The 19,412-nt window shown below is 61.6% G+C and overlaps 1 protein-coding gene across 6 annotated transcripts in view; it reads left to right on the top strand.

The window, feature by feature from the left end:
* The window catches only part of Prdm16 (PR/SET domain 16), a 307,066-nt gene extending 288,351 nt beyond the window's left edge, over nt 1–18,715 (top strand). For 3 of the 6 annotated variants that reach the window (XM_071617269.1, XM_027947738.3, XM_071617272.1), the window contains 8 exons: nt 272–359; nt 3,337–3,506; nt 4,129–4,206; nt 9,306–9,475; nt 9,667–9,841; nt 13,842–14,078; nt 14,850–15,024; nt 16,297–18,715. In XM_071617269.1, the coding sequence (XP_071473370.1) occupies nt 272–359; nt 3,337–3,506; nt 4,129–4,206; nt 9,306–9,475; nt 9,667–9,841; nt 13,842–14,078; nt 14,850–15,024; nt 16,297–16,431 (1,228 nt within the window). In that variant the 3' untranslated portion in view covers nt 16,432–18,715. The remainder of the gene's footprint in view (nt 1–271; nt 360–3,336; nt 3,507–4,128; nt 4,207–9,305; nt 9,476–9,666; nt 9,842–13,841; nt 14,079–14,849; nt 15,025–16,296) is intronic. The other 3 variants (XM_071617270.1, XM_071617271.1, XM_071617273.1) reach the window with 3 other exon arrangements.
* Nucleotides 18,716–19,412: the final 697 nt, after the last annotated feature.

Below are 19,412 nucleotides of genomic sequence, written 5' to 3' on the forward strand. Positions count from 1 at the left end.
CCAAGCCCCCATGACACGCCCAGGAGCCTGCAGCTGAGGTTGTTAGGGGTGACCTAGGGGAGCATGGGAGGGAATTGAGTATTTGGGTAGGAGGTGGGCTGGGGGTCCAGGCAGGTGAGTAGGTGAGCCAGGACCCCGCCCCCGCCACCAACAAGGCAGTAAGAGCCAGCAGGAAGCTGTGGTGAGCCCCACACCGTGCCAGCAGGCACAGATGTGCTTCTGCAGAGCAGGTGGCTCAGTGGGGCACGTAACCCTCTGTGTTGCTGTCCAGCAGGGTAGAAAAGCGGAAGGTGACGGACCCGGTGGGTGTCCTGAAGGAGAAGTACCTGAGGCCGTCCCCGCTGCTGTTTCACCCCCAGGTAAAACCCAGGCGGGCAGCTGGGCAGGCTCGGGGCCAGCACCCTCACCTTTCAAAGGCAGAGGATCCTGCAGGGATGGAGAGGATGAGAAGGGGGTCCTCACAGTGCAGGCCAGCAAGGCTGTCCAGGGGCCTTGTACCATAGGAGCCCTACCCTCAGGGGGGCCACTGACCCAAGACCTGGCGCTCCAGGAGGGCGGGAGTGTGCACTGGCGGGCTGGGAGGGAGCCCAGAATTTGAACAGAGGGGAAGAGGTGAGCAGCCCAGGTGGCTCAGGGTAGAAGCTGGTCCTCCTAGGTGATACCTGAGCCTGACGAACTGTGAAGTCCAGAGAGGACAGCTGCAGGCAGAGGGGCAGGAGTGTGCACCTCCCCAAGAGCAGAGGGCACCAGGCTCTCCTCAGGGAGCTGGGCAGGAGTCTGCAGAGGGACCCCTGCAGAGTACCAAAGCCTGGACCCTGGACTCAGCCCTACCAGCCTGCAGGCCCTCCTGCCCGCCCTCCTGTCCGTGTCCTCCTGGGGGGTGGGCACAGCCCAGTTCAGAGTCTTCCTGGTGTCTCACCTGTCCTCCCTTCAAGGAGCCCAGGCCCCCCCTCAGCTGCAGGCCACTGCCCCAGGCCTCCCCCCACCACCCGGAGGGTCCTGGGGCCTCCCGAGCCTGCCTCCCGAGCCTGCACGGGCATTGTTTGTCTGCCTTTCCCGCCTGGACAACCCTGGTTTGTGAAATCTGTGCCCTGGTTGAGTTCACAGCTAAACTTAGCACCTCCCATTGTTCTGCTGGGCCGTGAGTTTGGTTAATGACTTCCCCTGATTTATCCTCGGGCAGGCTGGAGGGGCAGACAAGCCAGCCGCACATCCTGTTGGGGGCGGGGTGTCTCCACTGGGAATATTAGAGGGCAGAGCAGGCCGGGCAGGCGGACCCACCCAAGCCCCAGGAAGAGAGGCCCAGCAGGGGCCCAGCTGCCCATTGTCCCTCCTGCCCACCCCTCGTGGGCCTACAACACCCCTGGCGGTCCCTGTGTCCCTGAGCCAGGAGGAAGGGGCAGGGGAGAGATGACTAATTAAATGGTCTGAGGTTGGGTTGCCACCTGGGCAAAAAGTGCCTGGTAGCTGCTGGTCTCCCAAGAGGTCACGACTGTACCTGCCTGGGCTGCTGAGGTGCCCAGCAAACCCCTCTGCCTCTGAGTCCCACGGGCAGGTGTGCAGCCCTGGGGGTACAGAGCCGGGTCCCACCCAAGGGCAGCCCCTCACCTGCTCTGGGGTTCCTGGGGAGTCTCTGGGTGGCGGAGAGTCAGCGGGTTCCTAGGCCACTGCTGGGCCGGAGGGCAGGTGAACAGCAGTCTCCGTGCCAGGGCTTCAGTGCTACCTTGGGGCCCAGGCCATAGGGCCAAAGAAGGCTGGATGGTGGCCGAGAAAGCCAGGCACTTTCCACCTGGGGGTCAGCGGGTAGGGCTGGAAGCATCCCATGTCCTCTTGAGGGCTGTCAGAAGAGGGGAGAGGGTGACAGGGTGAAGATGGAATCCCTGTGGCCGGGGCAGAGCCCAGAGCAGCATCCGAGGGGAGGCCCCACACAGTCTCCATTCATCAGTGGCTTCCCCTCTGTCCCCCAACTGCCAGCATGTCTCCACCACTGGAGCACGTAGCCCCGAGTAGCGCTGGGGCTGAGCCCTCTGTTTCCTGCCTGGCGAATAGCACCCTCAATGGTGCATGCCAGGCACTTGGACAAGGGGCCAAGGGGCAGAGGGGTCGGTGCTGGCTGAAAGAACCCCCAGCCGCACCGTGGGATGGTTCTGTTCGCCCGGGGAAGGCTGGGGCAGAGGCTTGGCTGTAAATGAGCAAGTACCTCCTGCAAAGACCTCCTCGTCCACCCACGCCCCTCTGTGGGTGCTGGCTGCCATTACCCTGCCCGGGGCCAGTCTCTCCCAGTGGTCACTGCACTTGAGACCTTGGGTGGCTCCTTCCCTCTATCTCCATCCATCCACCCTGCCTTCCTTCACCTCGCCTCACCAGTCCCTTCTCTGTGCCCTCCAAGGCGAAACAGGTCCTGTGGGTTCGTTGAGCAGAGGTGTGTGGAGGCCTGCAGGGGCCCCCTCCCAGGGCTAGTGACTGCTGCTGGGGCCCAGGCATCACTTCCTGGGTTCTCTCCTTAAACTGGGAGCTTTGGCTTGATGAAGCCCCTCCTTCCCGTGGGCCCCTGCACCCAGCTTTCCCCAGTGCCCACAGAAGAGCTGGGAGAATCACCACTGAGACCTGAGCGGCTCCTTCAGCCTCTCCCCTCTCCTGTCAGCACAGTCTGGGGTTTTGACTAGAACTCCACCCAACAGGTGGGAATGACCAATCCTACACCTCCCTTCTCCTTGAGCAAGCCCTTGACATCTCCCGGGAGCAGAGACAGTGACCTTTGCCTATCGTATGCGACTCTGGGCATTGTTGTTTTGAATTGGTTTCCAGGGGATCTTGTCTTAGCGGTTGAATTCCTTTTCTGCACTTTGCCTGCAATTATGAGATGCAGCCACTAGGTGGCAGTGGTTCCTCGGGCCAGTGGTCTGTTTTAAACAGATTCAGGCAGCATCTTAATTTTTCAAGGCTTATAAACAAAACAGATGAACAAGAACTAGGTGTAATTCTATGTATAACCCAAACTAGCCCACCAGGAGCGCTGCCAGGGATGTGCCAGCTGGGCCCCGCTGACCTGGGTCAAAATGAGAGATTGGGTAGTCCCGAGCATTGGCAGTCTTCATGACTCATTTCCATGCAAACCGGACAGTGAGGCCAGTTCTTAAGGGCCAGTTCCAGCTCCCTCTGGCTAGACCCTGGGCTGTAGCTGGGGCTCCAGGGTAGGGACAGGGCAGGCTGCAGAAGGTGTAAGACACTGGAGGCCCCTGGTTCCAGTGACCACCTGAGAACCTGCTGCTGTGCTCACGTCCCCATGACGAACGAAGGTCCACGCACTGAAGACAGCATCTCTTGTGCCAGCAGATGTCAGCCATCGAGACCATGACAGAGAAGCTGGAGAGCTTCGCAGCCATGAAAGCAGACTCGGGGGGCTCGCTGCAGCCCCTGCCCCACCACCCCTTCAACTTCCGGTCCCCACCCCCGACGCTCTCGGACCCCATCCTCAGGAAGGGCAAGGAGCGGTACACGTGCAGGTGAGCCCCTGCGTGCCCCTGGAGTACTGGCGGGAAGGTGCCCAGGTGCCCACCTATGGCTGTGAACCTGCGCTTCTAGGAAGATCGCCATGGCCACAGGGAAACATAGTGGCCATGACTGGTCAGTTAGCTGCTTGAGGCATCCTCTGCAACACATGACACATGTTGGGCCTTCCGCACCACCACCCAGCTGGTTCACGTGAGCCCAAAACACAACCTTGGCCCACCAGCTGGAGGGGACCAACTGACCAGTGTTAGACCCTGAAGGACCCCAGCTCTGAAGGACCCCAGCACTTGGCCCTGCCAGTTTCTATGGGAGGACACTCCCCAGCTGACCTTCTGGCTGTGCAGGCCTGTCCCACTCTGTCCCTGCCGCTGTGTCCGTTGCTGGGCAGAGGGGCCGAGAGGCTTCCAGGCAGGGGCTGGTTCACCCTCCTCTGTGGCCCACATCACGCGTCTCTGTAAGCCTGGGCCAGGCTTCGGGGCCCCCGGAGAAACTGAAACCAGGGTGCAGATGGGCCCTGCCCCGGGGGCGAGGCCTCCGGCGCTGCTGACCCAGCACGGAGAGAAGACGTCAGAAAGGGCGGCCTGTCGCCTCCTCACACCTCCTCCTTCCACCCAGGTACTGTGGCAAGATCTTCCCCCGGTCAGCAAATCTCACGAGACACCTGAGGACGCACACCGGGGAGCAGCCGTACAGGTAGGAGCCCAGCCAGGGCGGCGGGGCTGAGCTCCGAGGGCGGGGTGGGGGGCTGCGATTTTGGCTGCCTGCTTCCGCCTACCATTAACTCCCCTCCTTTGAGCAGGGACCCCCTACCCTGCCTCTGGACCCTCAGAAAGGCCACAGCCCCTGGAGGGGCAGTGGGCAGGATGGGCCAGGGTGGTCTCGCTGAGTCCTGGGGTCTGGTCACTCTCTGGGCCTCTCTCTTCTGAGCCCACTGCTATCCTGCTCCCTGAGAGGTTGTAAGGAGGAGGCAGAAGTTACCCAGGAAGCTTCCAGAAGGCTCCTGCCATGCTCATGAAAGCAGGTGCAGGTAGCTGCTCTCCACCTGTGGCTGGAATGTCCACGGGGACAGCAGCCCAGGATCCGAGTGCGTCCACTCTGAAGCTGAGGCCCCGGGGTGTCTGTGGAGCAGCTCAGTGTCATTGGCACCCACAGCTCCTCGCCTCTCACAACGGCTGCGGCTGCCGCCCCATGTGGTGGGCCAGGGAGTGGGTGGACCGCCGGGCAGGAGCTCTGAGCAAGCACGGGTCCCATCCTGGCTTGGGGGTGCCCCAGGGGTTCACTCCGGTTCGCAGGCAGGCTGAGGGGAGGCCACGCACCTGCTCCCACCTCACTCCTATCTCCTGGATACGGGGGTCATTGAAGCAGAGCTCACAGCAGCCCCCAGCGAGTCTCACCACCCCCACTCCAGTGATGAGGAAGCCGAGGCTCTGAGATGTCCCCCAGCTGACTGCTGTGTCCCCAGGTCCCTGTCCTCTCTGTCCCTTGGGCCTGTGGGAAAGGAAAGGGCTGAGGGTGGCACCCTGATTCTCCTGAAGCCCTGCCCAGTCAGGGAGTGGGCCTTTTAGACAGAGCCCAGGCAATTGTGACCCCGAGACAAGCGGGAAATGCCCGTTTCTCTGCCAGGACCATTTTAGTAACGTCCTGGGGTGTGTCTGGCTAGCCAAGGCCTTGGGAATAAAGAGAATTTGGCACAGTTTAGGTTGACAGCAGCAGATGCCTGTACTGTGACCACACAGAGCTCCAGGTCACCAGGAATTGACCCTATGATGCTATGCACCCCCGGGGATTCAGTCTGTGTGCCCATCCCTGGGGAGGGAGGCCACGGGGGCACGGTGTGCGTGCTGCTCCCCGAGCCCCACACAGATATATGGAGAATCTCCAGCGTCCATGGGGCTGAGTCCCTGGCAGGGTAGGTGACAGCCCGACGGGTCCAGTGACTGTGCCCTCAGCCCTCCCCACACACCGGCACCCGGCCCACTCTCCAAAACAGTGACTTACAACTTAACAAAGGTGAACAGCAGAAAGATTTATTTGGTCTGGTCCCCTCCCAGCAAACGAGCTTGTGTTTTTTCTGTAACAAGAGCCGACTTTTGGACAGTGTTGTGTGCTCAGAGCCCCCAGAGGGTCGAGCCGTGTTTATAGAAGAATTTAATTATCATTGATTTCTTTTGCTCTCTCCAATCTGCGACTTTCGGCTCTGGTAACAGTAATTGCTTCACAAGTTTGTGCTGCAAATCCTGTCTGGGTCTGGCTCAGGCGACCTGCTCTGAGGAGTAGCTGCCCTCCGTTTGGGAGCCCTGGTGATCTCCAGGCTTGCTTTGATCAGCACAGGATTAAAGTCAGAAGAGAAAAATGCATGGCCCCTCTCAAAAGCCCACTGTGCCGGACACAGGCCCGCCACGAGGTGCTGAACCCCGATGCCGGCCCAGGTGCGAGCCCCTCCTCCGTGGCGGCACCCACGGCCATGCCCACTGCATGTCAACGTGCACATAGGGGCCTCTGTGTGCCGGGAGGGCAGCAGGACACGGGGCCTCTGGCAGGATAATCGAAGCAGAGGATCAGAAGCATCTTCCTTGTAAGTCCTTGGATCATCTAGAGGCATCAGAAGATGTTTCAGGCCCTGGCGTGGAGGGAGGCTGGCCTCCCACGGTCCCGGCAGCAGGGGCTCCTGGGCTGCGGCCTCCCCTGGGTGAAGCGGAGGACGGACGGGGTGTGGCCAAGGATGCTCACTTCCTGGAGCTCCAGCACTGGGCGGGGCAGGATTGGGGCTGGAGAGGGATGAAGATGGACCTGGGAACACCGGGGGCCGCTGCAGGGTCCTTCCTCCCAGCCACACTGAGCGCATCTCGCCCTGACCGGAGACGAGCCTTCGCCGGCGCCCGGTGTGCAGCTGGGTGCCCCTCTTCCCCCAGGGCCCCGTCCCAGCCCGTCCCTGCCCGCCCCAAGGCTGCTAAGCAAGGCGAGTCGTGTTTCCGTCAGGGGCTCCGGAGGCCCTCGCATGCCCTCGATCTTGTTTATTTTAATTTTTAGGACTGGGCTTCAAAATCTCTGTTTTTTCCTTTCACTCTTAACGTGACCAACAGCAGTTCCCTGGTGATGGCTGGCGGTGGCCCCGCAGGTCCCAGGGAGGGGCCCACTGTCTGGGGCCTGTTTACCTTCCGCTGCCACCCCGTCCCTGCGCACCCCCAGCCCTCCCGGCAGGGTGGCGTGGCCAGGTGCGGCTGGGCCCTCTCGCTCCCTGGCGTTGGGCGCCGTGTCCCCCAAGACAGCTCCCAGCACAGGCCTCAGTGCAGGCGAACTCTGCTCCCTCACAGCCCTGGACTCGCTGCTCCCCGGAGTTTCACATGGACGTCTCTGTCTAGGCCAAGAGAGGCCACAGGCTGGACACCACCACCCAGTGGACGCTGGCCCTTCCCTGACCCCCAGACGCACAGGCCCCACCCCCCACACCTGCTTCAGGCTCAGTCTCTGCTCAGTGTCTGTGGGGAGATGCATCAGAGGGTCCCCACATTCCCAAAGGAAGCAGGAACTGGACTGGCGGGGGGTGAGCGTGAGTTCGCTCTCAGACAGGCTGGCCCGCGCCAGGCACCCCAGGGCTGTCAGTGCCACTGCCCGGGAAGCCTTCGCTGGGCAGACACCAGATCAAGCTTGTCCTTCCGGAGCCATGGCCCCCGAGGAACCAGAAAGCCTGGGAGCCTGGCTCCCCCGGGGTCTGCATGTTGGGGGTGTATGGGCCCCAGTGAGGCAGGGCACTGGGATTAAAACGCCTCCTTTCTGGGCTCTGTGTGGGTACACTGGTTGGAGGAACCCCAGCCTTTCTGGCCCAGTACTGGGGGAGCTCAGACCATGGCCTGGACCTGTTATTGCTCAGGTGGAAAAATCCAAGTCAGCCAGCGCCTCTGGCCTCTCAGATGGTCAGTCAGGTCGCCGACTGTCCCCAGGCTGAGCCGGGGAGGGGCTGCGGGCAAGCCCTGTGCTCCCTGGGACATCCGTATGCCTGAGGCCCCTCAGCAGAGCCAAGGAGGTGCAGGGTCCTGCAGAGAGGTGCAGCCGGGATGGGGGACAAGGGACGGGGAGGCGGGCATGCCGAGGAGCCCATGCACAGCCCTGGAGCAGCACTTTGCCCGCGCCTTGTAGAGAAGGCTGGGGTGGACCTGGCCCCAGGCAAGAGTGGGTGCACCATGGGAGCTGCGGTTGGGGCTGCCAAGCGCAGACAGAAGGCCTGGGCACGGGGGGCCACTCCTCCCTGTCAGCACCGTCCCCCCATCTTCTGGGGTACTTGTTATCAGCCTGCAGGGCTGTGTCAGGTGGCTTGTAGACGGGGCACTTGCAGGCTGGGTCCAGGGACAGTTTCGTGCACCTGCACCCTTCACACGGGGTGTGCTTCTCTCCAGTCCAGCAGTGTCCAGATGTGGGGCCCAGGGCCTGCTCTGAGGGCATGCTTCTGGCCCCTCAGGCTCCCTGGGCAGGGCCTACACCAGCCGCCGATGTCAATCCAGACCCCTCCCGTGGGTGGCACAGGGCTGCAAAGGCCACTCCTACAGAGACCCTCCCTGCTGTGTCCTGAAGTGCCCTCGGGCAAGTGTCCACATGACCAAGGCTCGTGACCAGCATGCTGGGCTGGAGTGTCCACCAGCACCAAATGTGGGTGAGGTGGGGCCTCACAGGGCCCTGGCCCGTGGGACTTCTGTCTCTACAACAGGCAGACATCCTGGTGGTGAACAGAGCCCCCACCCGTGCCCCCGCCAAGGCTGGCTGCACAGGCCCTGCGTCCCAAAAGCCTCAGCCAGGCAGGGCCCACGGCCCAGAATGCCCTGTACCTTACCCAGTGGACACAGCAGGGCTTGCTTTTCAAGCATGCAGACGCACACCTCATATAAACAAAATCATCCAGGGCTCCCGCCCGAGACCCTGATGAGCCTCCCTGGAGGCTCTCTGAAGGCCAGGTGCACAGCATCCGCGGCCAACCTCCTGCACACGTGTGGCGCCCCTGGTGGCTCTGGCTGGGGAGGCTTGTGGGTCACCTCCCCTCCACCTGCCCTCCACAGTGCAGAACCCGCCCTTCCCAGGGCACTCGCGGGTCTACAGAGCTCAGGAGACCCCTTCAGCCCTTGCCCCTCTGCTCGCCTCTTTGGGCTTTCTTGCTGCTCAGTGTGCGGATCACTTCAGGGCCTTCAGGGTGGTGCACAGCGGGGACCCTCCCTGGGGAAGCTGTGCAGAGGGCGGGCTTCCTCACTTGTGTGTCGGGGCTCTGCTCTGAGGAACTGGGAGTCAGGACAGGTGTCCTCTGATTGTCCAAGTCAGAGCGCAGGCTGGTGAGACCCTGCTGCCCAGATGGGACCTAAAGATAAACCGAGCCCAAGGGTGGTGACTGAGAAGGTCGGCATAGCCCCAGGCCGTCCTCAGCCCGCTGGCTGCAGGTCGAGGAGCCCCCCACCCCACCGGCCAGGGCGGCTAAGCATTCACAGGTTTGTCACCCTGAAGCCCAAGTGAGACAGAGGGCCGCTCAGAGGGCACCTGGGAGCCTTCCTGCTGCAGAGCAAGGCTGGGGGCGGGCCTCCCCCCACCTGGAAAGCTGGGGGTGGCTCTCAGCTCTTGCGTGTTGTCATGCTGCCCTCGTGAGGCTGCTGGGAGCATGTCGCCCCAGGCTGCCGACATGCCTGGCCCTGGACGCTGGAGGCCCAGCAGGACCCGCGGCCCGCTCAGGGCTCTTTCAGACAGGATCTGCCACTTCAGGTGGTGGCCTGGGTGGAGGCCAGCCCCTGCCCACCGCCGGTGCGCCTGTCTTCCAGGTGCAAGTACTGCGACCGCTCCTTCAGCATCTCCTCCAACCTCCAGCGGCACGTGCGGAACATCCACAACAAGGAGAAGCCCTTCAAGTGCCACCTGTGCAACCGGTGCTTCGGGCAGCAGACCAACCTGGACAGGCACCTCAAGAAGCACGAGCATGAGGGCGCGCCAGGTGGGCCGCGTGGGGCGCCAGGAGGGAGGGGAGGTGCCAGGTGGGCGGATGTGGGGCGCCCCAAGTGGGCCACGTGGAGCGCCAGGCGGGCGGACAGGAGGGGAGGTGCTAGGGGAGGCAGGTAGGAGGGCAGCTGAGAGCAACTCAAGGCAGGTCCTGCCGAGGGTGCCCTGACACCTGCCCCTCCACAGTGAGCCAGCACGCGGGGGTCCTCACAAACCACCTGGGCACCAGTGCCTCTTCCCCGACCTCCGAGTCGGACAACCACGCACTTTTAGACGAGAAAGAGGACTCCTACTTCTCTGAAATCAGGAACTTCATCGCCAACAGCGAGATGAGCCAGGCATCCTCGAGAACAGACAAGCGGTAAGGGAGACACACCCGGCCCAGAGGGCTGACCTTGGCTACCCTCTGCCAGGGCAGGTGACCTTGACCCTGGACAGGACCAGGCCCCAGGGCAGAGGAAGGCCCCAGGCCGTGAGAGGCAGGCCCCTGCCTGGCTGTCCCCCCACCCCCAGCATCGCAGAGCCACCAGGTGAGGGACTCGGTGCCTGGCACACAGCTGAGTGGCACTGGCTCTGCCGCTGTTGACAGATGCGTGTGCAGAGTTCCTGCCATAGCCCAGCCACGCCCAGAAGCCCAGGGCGCTTCTGTCCACTCCAGGCACTCACTAATGGTTCCCAGCAAGACTGCTGCCCCTTTAAACATGCTTGTACACACACACACACACACACACACACACACCTACACAGGCACACTTCAACTTACAGTGGGGCCATGTCCTCACAAAACATCCCAAGTTGGACATGTTGTAAGCAGAAGCTGCAGTCCGCAGCCTGACCTCTGAACTCCAGTGTGGCCACACCTGCTGAGGTGTGCGCAGAACACGCACCTCAGCCTCAGGTGGGTGCTAATGTCAAATGTCATCCCTACATCCCGCACTGTGCAGGCCTGGCTGTCCCTCCTGACCATAGGGCTAATGGAGGCTGTGACTCACTGCCACTGCCCAGCGTTAAGACATGTCCTCCTGTCTGAAGTCCAAAATTCAAAGTAAGGTTTCCAGCAAATACAAATCACTTTCATTCCACTGTAAAGTTAAGAAATCCTGAGTGGAACCACTAAGTCAGAGATCGTACACACAAGCAGGCATGTGACACACGTGTACACATGTGCATGCATGCAGGGCACACACATGCACACACATGTGCTTATGCATATGTGTGCGTGCACGTACCACGTATGTGGGGGGCATGTGTGGGTGCACATGCGTAGTGTGTGCATGTGTGGGCATGTGCGTGTGTACAGTGCTCTACACGTGCATACACAGAACGGCAGAACAGTGGCAGGACTCGGCTTCAGGACTTGGGTGTTCTGTACAACCTCGTGCCCAGGGCTCTGTGTGTGGCCTGCCCAGGGCCCTCCTTCCAGAGGGCAGCTCAGAGCCCAGGAGACAGGATGCAGAACATCTGCAGGACAGCCAGGTGCTGCAGACCCCAGAAGGGCTCAGGCAGGGACCCCCCGGGTTCCACACAGGGGTGCCTGGCCCAGCCCGGCAGCCAGCCCAGAGCCTGCAGCCAAGCCCCGGCCCTCATCCCAGTGGCCCTGGTGGCTGCAGCTCGGGTGTGAGGAAGGTCCCTGGAGACCCGGCTGCCCCAGGCCTGGCTGCCCTTCCACGACAGGGCTGCATCCTCCTGCCCTTGGTGCTCCTGGGGACCTTGGGGAAGTCCCTTTGAGCAATCAGTGACAGAGAACTTAGCCTGTGCTTCTGCCCCTGGCAAGGAGAGCTCACCTGTAGGGCCCTCTTACCCTCGTCCGGGGCCCAGGTGCAGCCCAAGTCCTAGCTCCCCATCCTTGGCTGCAGTCACAGTGACCTGAAGGGCCCTCGTCCTGCCACTCTGAGAACACCTCCTCACTGCCAAAGACCACCCCACCTGGCCCTCTGAGGCCCTGGGCAGAGCCAGACAAAGAAGGAATGAGAACTCGCCCTTGGCGTCCTCACTGGGTGACCCAGGACCAGTGCCAAGGTCCTGGGGCAGTCTGAGGACAGCAAGACCCCCATGCACCACAGTGGCAGGCCAGGCACTCCACTGAGCCATGAGGACAGGGGCATCTCTGGAAGGACAAGTGTCCCAGCTCGCGGATGAGGACAGGAGCGCTGCCGTCCCAACCCTGGCCTTGCCATGGGGCACTCCAGCAGCCTCCCCACTGCCCCTACCCACAGCCAGAGGGTGAGCAGCCCCAAGCCCAACCCCGGCACACCTGGTCCCACACCCCACAAAGCCCAAGGTCGGGCCTCACCCAGGCCCCGGACAGCCTGTCCTGCTGCAGCGAGGCCCAGGGCCCAGCTGGCTTTGCCCTTCACTGTTCCCTGTCACTGTCACCCATGATAGCGGGGCACGGTTGACTTTAGTCAGCCCGCCTGGTGGGGACGCTGGCAGTCCCACTTGGGGCTAGAAGCAGCTAACACCATCTGGCTTCGGTCAGTAGGTGAGGCCAAGGCCTGCCAGGCTTCCTGGCCCAGCAACCCCTCAGCCCCTGGGTGGGACTGTGTTCCCACGGTTCCCCCGTGGAACCCTAACCCCAGCGCACCTGGGCATGACAGTGTGGGACAGGGTCTCCACGGGGGAGGGGGAGTGACCGTGAGGACTGCTGGAGTGAGGTGGCCTCTGGACCCTTACAAAAGGGGCAGTGTGAACACACAAGGAGAGCCCTGTGGGGACGGAGGACAGAGACGCCAGGAGCCGGGAGGCAGTTTCCCCTCAAATTCAGAAGGACCTTGAGCCACAGCTCACCGACTCGGGAGCGTCAGCTTGCGGAGCTGTCAGCGCACAGGCCACCAGCATGTCGCCAACCGGAGTGGCCGTCCTCCTGTCTGAAGCCGAGAGCAGCCTGCCAGACCTGAGTGGACCCTGCTGGACCCACTCACACCCATGGCATGTGTTCTGTGCAGGGTGAGCAGGCAGGAAAGAAAGAGGGTAGATCCTGCTCCCCAGAGAGCAGGGATTCCACACAGACCTACGCGGGACCCGCCTGGGACGTCTGCACCTGGCTGCCCGCTGCACCTGAGGAGGCGTCAGCCGGCGGTCCACCTGCCATTCATCCTGTCTGCAGAGTGGACTGTGAGGGCCAAAGGCCAAACCCCTGCCAAGGTCACCCCACAGAGAGCCAGGGCAGGCAGCAGGACCCAATCTCCCTGGCGCCCGAGCCTCCCGCTGGATGACCAACGTGTGCACGGAGGCCCCTGGCCAACCAGCCAGCAAGGCAGCTCTGGACGTGTCCCTGAGCCCCTGACCTCTGGAGACTCTGCCCATCCCACACGGCAGCTCTGGGGACAGCTTCTCCAGCACCTTCCCGTCTTGGGAGAGCTGGCCATCGAGCGTCTCCCGCTCAGCCAGGCGCTGGGGAGACGCCACCTTCAATGCCAAGGACCGACCCCTGGGTCCACCTGAGACGGCGTGTGCTGCCCAGTGCTGCTGCCGACAGTCCCCCCGGGCCCAGCAGGACGAGAGTGGGGGACTGCTGCTCTGGAAGCCGCAGTGGAGGACACCTTTGCCCCTCACTGAGGCCCTCTGCCAGCAGGAGCGCCCGACGGTGGCTGCAGCCCCAGGCCCTGGCGGCCTTAGGCATGAAGATGGAATGCACCTGGGCGGGACTTTCTGCGGGCCTGAGGGCTCTCCCCCTCGCTGGCTTTTCTCTTTTTGCTTTAGTAAGGAGGAGCCAGAGTAAGCCACGTGCCCAGGACACAGTGACCTGAGGCTGTGAGGCGGGATCCGAGCCACAGGAGTCCCGGGGTCTCTGAACCAAGCTTGGCCTGGCTGGTGTAGACAGCTGACAGCAGGCAGCTTGAGCCCAGTGTCCCACATGTCCCTCGGGAGCCCCCTCGTGGTCCTGAGTCCCTGTGCCTGGCTGGGGAACCTGTGCAGATGGGCACCACGGGCCCTGGACAGGGCGTGCAGGCACCCTTGGGCAGTGCCCAACCCTGTCACAAGCACAGGACTACTTCTCCAGGCCCAGCCGCAGCCTTTTCCCTGACACACGCACTCACCAGGAACCCCTGAATGGCCTGGTGTCCACTGCTGGGGGACCTGTTTCTGTCCCTGCGTCCCCCCACGACCCTCTCCTCTCCTGCGACCTTCCCCCCCCACCCCGCATCGCTCTCCGTCCATGGCAGGGAGCGTGGCTGTGTCCAGGGAGGCCACCAGCTGCCCAGGACCCAGAGCTTAAGGATTCTGACATAAATGCCAGGTCTCCTGGGGGGCTGGGAGGCCACAGGGAGGCAGCAGGGAAAGAGCGAGCAGCTGCTGGCCTTGGGGGCGGGCGAGGCAGGGCCCCTGAGCACAGCCGGCTTCCCCCCCCCGTCCTTCAGGCCAGAGATCCAGGAGCTGGGCAGCAGCCCCCAGTGTCCAGGCTTAGCCAGCGAGAAGCCAGAGGATGTGGAGGAGGAGGAAGAGGAGGAGCTGGAAGAGGAGGACGAGGACAGCCTGGCCGGGAAGTCGCAGGACGACACGGTGTCCCCCACGCCCGAGCCCCAGGGAGTCTACGAGGATGAGGAGGACGAGGAGCCACCCGCCTCCCTGGCCGTGGGCTTTGACCACACCCGAAGGTGGGGGCGGCGGTGGGCGGGGGGATAGCCAGGGAGGGACTGGGCATCTCCAGGTGACCGTCCTCTTCAGGACGTCCTCCTCTGCCAGGAGGCACCTCCATCCAGGGCTCCTCCCTGCCCAGCAGGTGTGGCTTCTGCCAGCCCCTGTAGGAAGGCCAGGGGGTCTGGGGCCTCCGAGAGGCTGGAAGGAGAGGGCAGGAGGGAAGGCGTCCTCTGTCGGACAGGACCTGAGGGTCCAGGCACTGCCATGAGGCTACTCACTGCTGCGTCCACCCCAGCAGTGCTGTCCGGCCTGAAGAGGGGCAGTAGGTACAGGGCCTGAGCACCCACAACTTTGGAAGTCCTACCAACTAGAACCACTTCCCTTGGCACTGGGGTGACCTGGCCAGCATTCCAAGACCCCCAGGGGAGGCCCTCTGGAGATGGCATTTCCTGGGCAGTTCCGGGTCCAGGGAGGGCAGCCTGGGCCCCTCCAAAGCTGCCTGGAGTCTCTCGAAATGAAGGCCTCCTTCCCAGCCCTCCATCTCTAGACCAGAGACCACACCTGCTGTCAGTCGTGTGTGTGACCCACTCGGCCCCGTGGGGCCCTCTGTCCATCTGCTCTCCTGCATCCGTGGCTTCCGTCTAGGTGTCCTGTGTCCATGTGTCTGTCTCCTTGTGCATGTGGCTTGTGGAGACCCATGGCATGCAGGCACACAGCCAGCCATGCAGCATCAGACGGGCGGCCGGCGGCCAGACCAGCTAACCCCGGCCCCCTGGTCCTTGGTGCAGGTGTCATGAGGAGCCAGAGGGCGGCCTGTCAGCTTTGGAGCCGACGCCGGCCTTTGGGAAGGGGCTGGATCTCCACAGAGCAGCTGAGGAAGCATTTGAAGTTAAAGATGTGCTTAATTCCACCTTAGATTCTGAGGCTTTAAAACAGACCCTGTACAGGCAGGCTAAGAACCAGGTAGGTACCATCAGAGCCCTGCCCTCCCTTCCGTCTCCACCTGGCTCCGGGCCACCGCACCTCTTGTCGGAGGGACAACCCCAGTACTCCCCTCCCACTGTGGCCATCCCTTGCCCAAGGGAAGCTCAGGACCCCTCCTCAGCGTGCCCACTGAACTGAGCTAAAGTGAAGCCCTAGTGACCACCAGGGTCCCACAGCCAAGGTGAAGCAGGAAGAGGTTGAGAACAGAGAGTGGGCAGCTGGGTCTCAGACGCAGGAGTATGGGTCACTTTCATCCCATCCCGAGTGGGTAATGTCCACGAACAGCTGCTTGGGTCTCCCTATCTCTGATCCAGCTTTTCCTGGGGGACGCTGCCCTATCAAGTGGTCACCACCACCTCCCAGCTAGAGCAGCATGGGGTGAGTAAGGGCACCGGGCTCCGCCTGGCACATCTCATCTCCATGCCTAGGGCAGTGGCCACAGGACCCTGCCCCCTGTGCCTCTGCAGCCAGAGGCTCCAGTCCCTCCACTCTCTCTGCTGCAGGGCGTGGCCCAGCCCAAGAGTCTCAGCAAAAGCTGTCTGCATGTCTGTCTTCGTCTTCTACTAATGCTGTCCAGAATGTTTGCTTGGGGGGACCGGCACGTGCTTCCCCATCACCCCACCCATGAACACACAGAATACTCCGAGTGTCCCAGGCCTGGTCACCTCCTGCCCTGAGGCCTGGGCAGAAGGATGTCCTGTCCTGTTGCTGACTAAGGCCAGGAAACACATTCCCACTCCCTAATAACTCATCAGCTCAGAAATGCTGCCCATTTTGTTTCTAGAAGTAGCTCTGTGACGACACCACAGCTGCCAAGGCAGGTGTCCCCAGGCCCCTGCCCCTCCAGGCAGGGAGGACCCTGTGGGTGGGGGGTCTTAGCAGTACCTCCCACCAGGTCCCAGGGCCCTCCCAGCACAGACACCTGTCACCAGGAAGATCAAAGTGGGGGGATGAAAGGCGAGTGCAGGGAGCACCCCCAGGAGGCCACGGGGTTCTGTGTGCACTAGAGGCCCTGGCAGGCCACGGTGTCTTGGTGCCACTCTGGACAAACACCCCCTGCCCTGTTCTGGCCCCTCACACGCCTCTGTCTTCCAGGCCAGGGGAAGAGCCTGACCCCAGGCACCTTTGCCCACCTCTCCCCATCTGACAGGGCCAGGCCAAGGTGGCCAGGGGCCAGCGGAGGTTGGGGACAAGGTTCAGCCCTTCCTGTCTGTGACACTGCTCACCTGTCCTGTGTTGTCCCCCTGCCAGGCATATGCAATGATGCTGTCTCTTTCCGAGGATGCTCCTCTCCACGCCCCCTCCCAGAGCTCGCTGGACGCTTGGTTGAACATCGCAGGAGCCACGTCGGAGTCTGGAGCCTTTAACCCCATCAACCACCTCTGAGGGGCCAGGAGGCCCCAGGGCCAGAGTCCAAAGTCGGGGTGCCAGCTGCGGGGAATGGCGGCGGGCCCCCGGAAGCCCCTGCCACCTGCACTGGAGCACTGCTCGGCACCCAGCCACCACCCTCCAAGTTCAATTCTGACTTCTCCAGGGAAAACTTGGAACCCAACAGTCCCCAAAGCAGCCATGGCACCTCCCTGCCTCTGAGAACCGGCCCTGGGAATAGCCTTCAGTCTCGGCGAGCACCAGCGACGCTCAGGCTGCTCTCGGAGCGGAGCAGCCTTGAAGAAGAGCATGGCGGGTGAGGGTGGGATCTCAAGCCCGGATGGGAGCCCCGGGCTGCTTCTGGGAGCCTGCGTGGCACCAGAGAGTGCACAGAGGACGCAGGTGTGCCCGGAGGAGACACAGGCGCAGTTTTTATAATGAAAATGACCAGAATGACCCTTTTGGTAATCTTATTGACTACAGAGTCTATTTAAGCATGTGGGTTTTAAAAAAAAAAAAATAGACAGTATTTTTTAAAAAATCAAACAAAATGACTTGCAAATTGTTTTTTAAAAGTAATTTTGCATTGCTTTGGAATTTCAGCTTATTTGCCAACCCAAACCTGCCTGGGCAGCCAGCGCTGTGCTTGGGGTGTACCCTTTATACTGTAGATAATGGAGAATTTTCTATCGTTGATCCTATTTGTACAAGCCAAGGTGATTCTGGGTGCCCCCCCCAAGACAGAAAAGAGGCCCGGGGACTCTCCTTTGAACGTGCGCAGACCCTGCTGAGGAATTCCTAGACTTGGTGCCTGGCTGCAGGCTTGCTGGAGCCGGGACTGGGAGGTTGCGTGCCCGCTTGCGGCCTGCAAAGAAATCCACAGGGCCCCACCCATGACCCCCCAATTGTATGGGGACGTCGGGAGCCCGTGGCTCAGGTCCTGCGTGCAGAGGTGTGGCAGAGCACCTGATGATCCTCCCCGCAAGCTCTGTGCCTCCAGCACCCAGGCTGGCCCAGCCGCTCTTCTCAAGGCAGGGTTTGTTGGGACATTCTGGGTCCCCAACCTCCTGCTCTCACCCGACCCCCAGCAGCTGGAGTGTCCTGCCCGAGGCCGAGGCCGCCAGGTGGGGTGCCCTTCCCAGCTGCACCACTTCAGGACGCCCAGCGCTGCCCGTGCCTGAGACTCCGCACCGACCACCCGGCCACCGCTTCTGCTCTTGGGGCAGGTTCTGGACAAGACAGGGTCGGGAGCAGAAGGGGTCGGGGACCTGCTGCAAAGAGCACAGAGCCCAGTCCCCAGGATGGGCCACTCTCTCTCCCTGGGGATGTGTCCACCTCTCCATTCGGACCGGCTTTAAATTATTCCCGTAGGGGCCAATTTCAAGTAATTTTTTTCCTGATGGAATTTACCTTAATCTGTATATAACTTGTAATTTTTTCTGATTCTTTTTTTTTTCTTATTTTATTTCTTCCTTAACAGTATTTTTGGCATTAGACATTCTTATTGTGAAGAAATAATGTTAATATAAGTATCTAGTGAAGGACCAAAACCGTGTAATAAGGCTGTGTGTCGTGTGATCACTAACCAGGGAGTGGGGCGGTTTTTAATGTGCCAAATACCCCCGCGTCCCCCCCTCACGAATCCTGCTGTCACTGCTACCCATTTACCAGACAATCATGTGTTTTGTTAAATCTGAGTTTCAGCTGCATTTAAGACAAGTGTTCTATTTATTTCTTTTATTGTTTGGAAGAAAAAAACAAGAAGAGGAAAAAAATATTGCCCCAGTTTCCCTTTAAACAAAGAGGAGCAAAAACGCACAGGGCCTGACACAGTGTAGCTCTGTGCCCTGCGGGGACCTCCCCGTGGTGGTCCCCGGGGGCAATAGGCAGTATTGAAGCCGGCGTGTTCCATGAGTGTCCCAGTGGCTCGAGGCCAAAGATGACCGCCCCTTGATGCCAGGTGGCCAGGTGGCCAGGTGAGCTCTGGAGACACACCCCGGAGGCCCCTGCAGACACCAGGGACCTGCAGGTCACAGTGAAAGGGCTTCTCCCCTTGCTAAAACAGAGAGCCAGCCTGCCCCTGGACTGGCCTTGCGCACCTGTGCGCAGGCTGCAAAGACGCCCTCGGGGGAGCCGGGGAGCCTGAGCCGCTGGCCGACCCGCAGGGACTCGCAAACACACCAGCCCAGGACGGCTCCTCACAGACCCGCCAGGTCCGGCCCAGGAATTTCCACTTCCTCCTTGAACTAGGGTGGGACCCTCACAAAAATCCAACCTCAGATACAAACCCCCCACTTCTGTAAACCCAAATTATATGATTTCTTCTGCGAAAGAATAAGGTGTGTGCTTTTCTTTGCGATGTTCTGCTCTCTCCCAGCGGGAAGTCCGGATGGAGGAGGCCGAGGTGTGTCTTGGCAGCTGCAGGACAGACAGGCCCCCCTCGTCACCCTGGGGTGCCCTGCCCAGTTCTGTCATCGGGGGCGCATCTTCCCGCGCATTTTCTCTTCTCTTCCTTCTCTTCTTCCCTCTCTCCAAAGAGCCCTGGCTGCACATTTGTCATGTGTTTTTGTCCCCGCAAGGATAGCAGGCCCAGCTTCTCTTGAACACTCAGCCCCCTGGGCCCAGCACTGGGCATTTTGGGGTGCTCTGCCCTCAGACCCCCTGACAAAGAGAGCGATCCCTAAGTCACGTCAGTGCTTGGCACTGCCCCAGACCCAGCCAGCTCCAGGCTCCTGGCCTTCCTGTGCCCAGGTGGCAGTGCCAGCCCACAGGTGTCTGGTCACTCAGGCCCAGTGTCCTCCACACTAGGAGACCAACTGGGGGTCGGGGGGCCAAGCCAAGACCCTGGCCCCCAGAGCACCAAGCCCAAACAGGGGGCCGTGTGGCTATGCAGCAAGGGCAAAGAAGGGTCGAGGCGGCTGGCTTGCGGAAGGTGGCTCAGGTTGAGGCCAGTCTGCCCAGTGTGTGGCCTTGAGGATAACTCCTTTGGATTGTTGGCC

The sequence above is a fragment of the Marmota flaviventris genome, chromosome 10, assembly GCF_047511675.1.
Source record: "Marmota flaviventris isolate mMarFla1 chromosome 10, mMarFla1.hap1, whole genome shotgun sequence".
Taxonomy (NCBI): domain Eukaryota; kingdom Metazoa; phylum Chordata; class Mammalia; order Rodentia; family Sciuridae; genus Marmota; species Marmota flaviventris.